The 7994-nt window shown below is 41.8% G+C and overlaps 1 protein-coding gene across 1 annotated transcript in view; it reads right to left on the bottom strand.

The window, feature by feature from the left end:
- Positions 1-319: 319 nt before the first annotated feature.
- LOC128323213 (protein-glutamine gamma-glutamyltransferase 5-like) overlaps positions 320-7994 on the bottom strand; it is a 50121-nt gene continuing 42446 nt past the window's right edge. Inside the window, exons 4-10 of the mRNA XM_053245942.1 lie at positions 6910-7042; positions 5947-6050; positions 4247-4489; positions 3064-3390; positions 1724-1884; positions 914-1047; positions 320-635 (exon numbers count right to left, since the gene is read on the bottom strand). Coding sequence (XP_053101917.1) covers positions 458-635; positions 914-1047; positions 1724-1884; positions 3064-3390; positions 4247-4489; positions 5947-6050; positions 6910-7042 — 1280 coding nt within the window. The 3' untranslated portion in view covers positions 320-457. The remainder of the gene's footprint in view (positions 636-913; positions 1048-1723; positions 1885-3063; positions 3391-4246; positions 4490-5946; positions 6051-6909; positions 7043-7994) is intronic.

Below are 7994 nucleotides of genomic sequence, written 5' to 3'. Positions count from 1 at the left end.
ATTCAAGATGGAGGACACTGAGGCACAAGTGGGCTAACTTGTGGATGGCCTAACCAATCTGAACCAAATTTCGTACAGTTGTAGTGAGTAACACATAGGGACACCTCAATGGCAGACTTTATGATGATGTCATCCACCCCAATTCAAGATGGTGGATGCATGAACATTTAAGGTTGAAGCGGGCTACTTATAAGGATGGTAATTATCAATTAAGATTATAGTGAAATGAAAGTCAGCAGATTAGTTCTTACCAGAACAACTTGTTTTTTAAGGATATGTATTTGCCCAGATACTTGATCATTTCTGCATTTGACCAGGCATACAAATACACACATACAAACATGTAAATTCCCCAAACCAGATTGTATCCAACTTCTTATAATATAAATGGAAAATAATTTCATTATTATTTATATATTAAATGCATTTCTCTTTGAATCCCTTTTGTTTATATTGCTTATGCACCTCCTTCACCAGAAGTTGTTGGTGGTTTCCCCATATCTACACTGGTATAGCCTTTGCAGTTACAAAACTTGTTGCAGCTGATACTGGCAATGAACTGATGTCTGCCAAGCCTGTAGGGAGTAAACTCCACGCAAGTTTGTGCCATGTGATGTGCGGCCAGTGTTCCCAATCTGCAGAAGAAATAAAGGAGAAACAATGTTGTATGCCAGTGATCTTTCTTTGCTCATGTAACAGATTGGGCAAACAACCTTTGGTGTGATGTGATGAGCAAAGGAACAACTGAATGTCATGATTCAGGGAACTACGGATGGACTGCTATACTAATTTATCATGTTTGCATGATAAATTATATTCTGAAAGAATGTCACAGCTGAGACAGACAGTGAAGGTGGAAATAAGAACCACCATGTGTTAACATAGGCAGAAAGCACCTCCTAGTTTAACCTACTCAGTAGCTGTTGGTTCACCAATCAGTCCATAGCCTTCCAGGTTCAGCACACAGTTCTTGAGGTCCTCATTGAGGGGATTAGAGAAGGTGACTTCTGCAGAGCATAAGGCATTCAATCTGGGTTGGTCTAAAATCTAGTTTAAAAAATGAATATTTGTTTTTACATTGTTCTAACATAACAAGCTTTTATAATGTTCACCACATACAGGTCAAGTACCCCTTATCCGGACTGCTTGGGACCAGCAGTGTTCTGGATTTTGGACTTTTCTGGATTGTGGGTACAGGCAGAACTCTCGCGAGAGCACGCAAGAGTTCCAGAAGCAAGCAATAATGGCAGCAGCCGCCAGGAGGCGGCAGTGATGAGGTGAATGGCTGAAGAGGCTAGCAGAGGAGGAGAGAGGCGCCGGTGGCAGTGGTGGGTGGATGGTGGCAAGACAGCCTGGCCTGGCCCTAAGGGAGGCGGCGGCGGGACGGCCCTGGCCCTGGGGAAGGCGGCTTGACTGGATTTTTAAAGTGAGCTGAGGCTTTTTGTTTGTTTGATTTTTTTGTTGTGGTGTGGTGTCCTGATTTTAGAGCATTCCAGATTTTGGGTGTCCAGATAAGGGATACTCGACCTGTACACTTAATAAAATGGAATGAAAAAAACAACCCAGTCCTTTTTATAGTACATAACAACACTCCTTTAAAGTGCTGTTAAAATTCACAGTGGAACACTACATCAGGCTTACATAGAAAAAGAGCAAAACTCAGACTTCAGTTAGCATATTGCTGACTGTAGCCAACTCTCTATAATAGTGCAGAAGATTTTACCTTTATCCCAATGGGTAAACTGTCAATCAAGATATCCCTCTCCACCATCATGACATCCCCTTTACACTCTGGCATTGAGACAGCTACCACTCTCATAATATTATGATCACAAAGTTGAGATCCATAATTATCATATGGTATCTTTATCAAGATAGTCTTTACTGTAAGACAAAATTTATTACACAGATTTCCTTTTATTAGCCAGTATTTCAATTATCTTCCATTCTATGTGTTGGATAGACATTTTGGAAAGGTTTTGTTGTTAAATGACTGAGTCCTTAAAATCACAATATAAGAAAAACAAACAGGAATATATTACCATCATCATGTTTATAAACCAGATTTAATGAGCTCTATTATTATTATTATTATTATTATTAATTCAATTTCTATACTGCCCTTCCAAAACTGGCTCAGGGCAATTTACACAGAGAAATAATACATACATAAGATGGATCCTGTCCCCAAAGGTCTCACAAACTAAAAAGAAACATAAGACAGACACGAGCAACAGTCACTGGAGGCACTGTGCTGGGGGTGGATAGGGCCAGTTACTCTCCCCCTGCTAAATAAAAGAGAATCACCACATTGAAAGGTGCTTCTTTGCCTAGTTAGCAGGGCAACTTCTAACTTCTATCTAGTTGATCCATAGATTCATATGTAAGTGTTCATTTGCGTGGTGAATTACTACATTATCAGCAGTAAGCTGCTTGCAGAAATGTGACACCAAAGGCTCAGTATACTGATCCTGTTTAAAAGATACTTCTGTTGTAGATTCTAGACAGAGCAAATTTGCTTAAATGTGAGTTCTACAAATCAGTGAGATAATCTTCTAGTTAAATGTGCTAGAACCAAGGTATTGGGAAATGAACATTCTTTGGCCCCAATACGACAATTTGTTTAAAAATGGACCACAGTGAAAACTCTAAGGATGCTTTCACATGCCTTTATCTCTTCTGCATCAAAGCAGTATTTGCATCTCCATCTTCTCTAATACAAATGTCAAATCTGAAGTCTAACTATGCGTAAATAAGATAATTGCATATTCTCCCCAGTTTATTATTCTCTTCAACTTCTTCTGTTGTCTCCCTTGGGTCAATTATTGGGTTAGGAGTCTCTTGGTGTAGGAACCTGTCTTCTAAATCTTTACAAATTGCTATTCATATGGGTAGAATATACAACAAGAAGAATTTTGCTGAATGTACAGATGACTTGGGAGGAAGACTGCTTCCGATTTATATTTTTTATTAACATCATTCTAAACACAGGAAAAATCGTAGAAGAACTAAGGTACTGTTTAAGCATTTGAGTTTCTGTACTATAAAAATTAAGTGTCTTACCTTCTTTTGGGTCAAGTGTGATATGCATATTATCCTTCCAGAGATGATCCAATGAACATCCATTGTACATCATTCCCTGAGCACAAAGGTTGAACTTCTTCTCTTTGGTCTCATTACTCAAGTTTTCAAGCACCCAGTTAATCTGAACATCTTCACCATATAGAGGACAATTTGCCACTTTAAATTTCATTGCCATCCCAGTATCATTCAGTCCTCTGTTTCTGTGAGATGTTATATCTTTATCTATCTCAGAATTAGGAGCATTCAGGTACTGAGAACTGATCTTTCTACAGGCTTTATAAAGGGCTTTTTTCTCCTGTGCAGAACCTGGAAGGGCGATAAAAATCGAAGTTTCATGAACTACTTCTCATTTTACATGACCTACATCTTAAACATCGGTTATCTCAGTAACATTGTATAATTATTTATCTATTAAGATAAAGTATAAATCACACCTTTCCTGTGTTCAAGGCAGTACACAACTTAAAACAATAAAACCTAACAAAAATAAACCCATCCAAAAATACAGCAGAACAGCAAACAAGAATACAGCATCCGTATCAGTGTGCTGGCCTAGTCACTGACAGCAAAGAGACGTATTCTGCTGCACCAAAAACCTGCAGGAGAATGAAGGTGGCAGGGGAGACCATTAAGTTTAATTCATTAATTGTCTCCCAAGCCTTCTTCAGTTTCCCAGTCATGGCCTGATTGGGCTTGATCACCTCCTGGCGCTTTCCCAGACAGCAGGCTTTACCGTGGATTTACTGTGAGGCTTTATGGCAAGTTTGAATTTGCCCAACAAAACCAATGCAAAAAGTGGATTTTTTTAACCCTGAAAATAAATCAGGCTGGGCTCTAACGCACAATGAAAAACCCACATTATGTCTGAAGTGCTCCCCAATGTCTTGCATGGACTTTGGTGCGAATCCAGACAATGTGCAAACTCACACCATCTATTCTAGTGGAGAAGTGAGCAAAAAGCCTCATCTGAGAGTGCTCCAGGCTGCAAACAGCTGCTCTTAGAAGCAAGGCATTGACTTTTGCCAGTTAGTCCACCGTATAATCTGCAATACCTCTTTGGCAGTCTTTTGGAAGGGGTGTAGAATGCACCTCTTTCTGCAGGCTTTTGGTGCAACATAATAGTTTGCTTTGCTGTCACAAATTAAATTTAATCGCTCATTACCTAATTCATGCTTGTAAGCATAAGTGACATCCTCACGTAGGTCACTACCAACACTTTTGGTGCTGATACACTGGCCACAAGGCCAGCTGTCACAGTGAAGCTTTGTCTTTTTGCCTTTGCCTTGAGAAACCCAGGCTGTACTCCTTGCATTTAGCAGACAAAATACATGAGAACCATCAGGGTCGGTATCCACATCTCCATCTCTGATGCTGTTGACACAAATAGGACCACTGCACACTGATCCTAAGGTAAGCAAAGGCAAACATATTATTCAATGGCACCCTGGATAATGACTACCATAGCCTTTTAGAATCCACATTTATCTTCTTTATTCTTACATTTATATTCCACTCTTCCTCCAAGGAGCCCAGAGCAGCGTACATAGTTAAGTTTCTCCTCACAAAAACTCTGTGAGGTAGGTTAGGCTGAGAGAGAAGTGATTATCCCAGAGTCATCCAGCAAGTATCATGGCTGAATGGGGATTTGAACTCAGGTCTCCCCAGTCTAGTCCAACACTCTAACGACTACACTATGCTGGCTTTCTTAATAATGCACCTGGAAGCTCTTGAGGATCAGCCTATAGGATCCAGGTTTATGCTGTTTTCCCCACTATGAAAGCTACTGGTCCCAAATGTTTGCTCCCATTTTTAATCTAAACACTTGTCATCCATCCATCTAAAGACAGTTCAACAGCCATGTACAGTGGTCCTCTAGGGGCTTGATAAACCACTGCCTTTTGCTGCCTTTCTGGGGCTGCAAAAGCAGATGCCTGCTACCTAGCAGCATGGAAGCCACTGAAGTTCTGCTCCTTTCCATTGCGTTGGGATAATATAAGAAACTCAGCCCATATGGCAGGAGCCCACACTGTGGTTCCTCTCCATGCCATCATTAACCTAGATTAGGGAGAGTAACATGGGCATGGGGCAAATCCTTAGGCCTTGTTTAGCATGGCCCAGCTTCACATTTTATCCTGTCAGCAGGGAAGGAGGAGCGGTAGTGCCACTCCTACACCACCAAGGAACATACAACACAAGGCTGGTAAGTTTCATTTAGCTTGGGAGGTCACAAGTTGAGCAGACAATAATACTGAAAGTCTACTTCATAATACCATAGAGAGGAAACATTCATCCCAGTCCAAAGGCATTCTATGCAAGCACTGGGAGACTTACATACAGATTTGCAAAGGGCAGTTCTTTTGGATCTGCCTTTTCTCCCTATCCTGTACAGGTTTCTACATGTGCTATAACAGTTCCACATTTACAAACATGCACAAGACAGAGAGAGATCTATCTTCCCTCATGTTCTTATGGTCACCAACTTCGATAGCTTTAAAAAGGGCTTAGACAAATTCATGAAGGACAAGTCTATCAGTGGCTACTAGTCTTAAGAGCTAAGGCTATCTCCAGGTTCAGAGACAGGAGGCCTCTGAATACCAATTTCAGGGAAGCAATAGCAGGAGAGGGGATATGCTTTCATCTCCTGCTGGTGGGCTTCCCAGAGGTATCTGGTAGGCCTCTGTGGGGAAACAGGATGTGGGGCTAGATAGGCTTTGGGCCTGATCTAGCAAGACTCTGGAACGTCTCTTATTTTATTTTTGTATACCATTTTTAATTTCTTTTTGTGCAATAAAGGTCTTTTGTTGAGAGCTGTTTGGACTTAGCCAAGGGTTTCCCTGCGGGACTGGACCAGACTCCATTTACCTTTACTGGTCTCTACAAGGCTTGGATCCAGATATTGCCAGTCACCACCAGATTGATTTATGTCTTTCCGGACCATCCAAGATTCGTTCCAACAATGATGACTCCTGTTGGACAGAAGGGGTCAGATGCTTCATAAGGCTGTGACAGGATTTCAAGCGAAATTTTGCAGGAGCCAGAATCCAGACTAGGGACAACTTTTAGAAAAGACTTTCTGCTGAAACCTGAAGAGGTATTCTTGATTTATGAAAGATTCAAGCTCTATTTATACATTATGTTCAACACACATATAATCTGAGTACAGTGTATTGTACACACATGCAGATATGTACACATATACAGTTACTCACATATTATGTTCACAGGTTCTGTACAGTGGTACACTTCTTATTGGCAGCTGTATTTGAGAGGGTTCACTTTTAAAATATACAAGCAGTCACTTACACAAGTGTGTGTGTGTGTGTGTGTGTGTGTGTGTGTGTGTGTGTTTTTATGGACACCAGAATGTGCATACAGCATAATGTCTGAACAGGGCTCCAGTGTTGTATGTAAAAATTTTGGTCTATGACCGTAAATAAACATGATGATGATGATGATGTTGTATGTAAATGTCAATGTAAAGATCAACTGACCTTTTGTAGCAAAAATAGGTATTTTGTGCTTGGATTTTGAGTAATTTGTTTAGAATTGTAATTTGACATTTGGGCTCCAGACTTAACAACTTTGAGCAAAATTAAAATATGAATATCTTGACTACTGCTCTATGAGGACCATGACGGAAGTAGCAAATAGTAGATGTTACATGTAAATGATTAAAAGAGATAGAGAGGAAGAAGGAATCTGCTTTTCAAAAGGCTCCAAGTGAATCCTTAATCAGGCTTAGTCAAGCTATGTTCCAGGTTCATGTCTACCTTGTAGAGTTCTGATTTCTTTAAGCCAACCGCTTCTTGCCCATTCCACACTTACCAAATATTTTCTTTGCCACTTAAGGTTTTGCCTGTATAGTCAAAAACCTCCTGGACAATAAGAGTGTCAACAGCGTTCAGAGGGCAATAGAAGCCTGTGACAACTCGGCTTGGGATTCCCAGACATCTCATAACTGCAATCAGAGAAATACCCGAACACTGAATCTTCGAATTATTGATGGGGATAATATAAGCATTAGACAGCATATAAGGACAATCCAAGCAACAATATTTCATGTAAGCATAGACACTTTATAACACTGGTCACAAAATGTACCCTGTAGACCAGTGCTCTTCATTATGTGGCCCATGGGTGACTGGTGGCCCCTGACTTGTCTCTCCCAACTCCCCTCCCTGATGGGGTGCATGCCCTCCCCCATACCTTCTGCCATGGGCCTGAGCTTGGCCCAGTGCCGCCCCCGCCAGTGGAGTCTGCCCTCCCTCCTCACCGCTGGAGCACCTCACCAGGCTCGACAGGCTGCCGCCACTCAGAACTGATATCTGGTGGCACTGAGAAGCAGGGCAGTCATTCCTCCCTGCTTCTCAGCACTCCTGGATTTCAGCTGTGCGTGGTGGCAGCTTTGAGGACTAGTAGCTGCTGCTGCTACTGCTGCGTAAGAAAGGAAGGAAGGTGCCTGGCAAGCCCCTTCAGCACACACCCTCCCCCTTGCCACTGGGGGGACCACTGGGCCAAGCAGAAGCCCTCAACAGAAAGTGCAGAGGACTGCGTGTGCCACAGCAGCAGTGATGGTGGAGGCATGACCCACCCACCCCCACTACCCATTCAGTGGAGATCACTGCTGTAGCTTTGCCAGTAGTCCTTCTAACATGACAAACTGGGGATTTGAACACATGTAAGTGGGAAAGGGATCAGGATCACAGTGGCAAGGTCTTCCCCTAAACACACATGTTAGTCTGAAGGTCATTCAAGGGGGTCTAGAAAGATCCTACATATGTGCATATGTAGGTGCATAGGAATTATTTGTGAAACAAAGAATCCTGACAAAGCAGTGTTTCTAATTGCATGGAGAAGTGCCTCGGCATGTACCTAGGAACAAAATCTAATAAGGCCTGAAGTAATATGTG

This window comes from Hemicordylus capensis, chromosome 4 (assembly GCF_027244095.1).
Source record: "Hemicordylus capensis ecotype Gifberg chromosome 4, rHemCap1.1.pri, whole genome shotgun sequence".
NCBI classification, from domain to species: Eukaryota; Metazoa; Chordata; class Lepidosauria; order Squamata; family Cordylidae; genus Hemicordylus; species Hemicordylus capensis.
The sequence above is the reverse complement of the archived record's forward strand: the minus strand, read 5'-3'. Positions and strand labels throughout refer to the sequence as shown.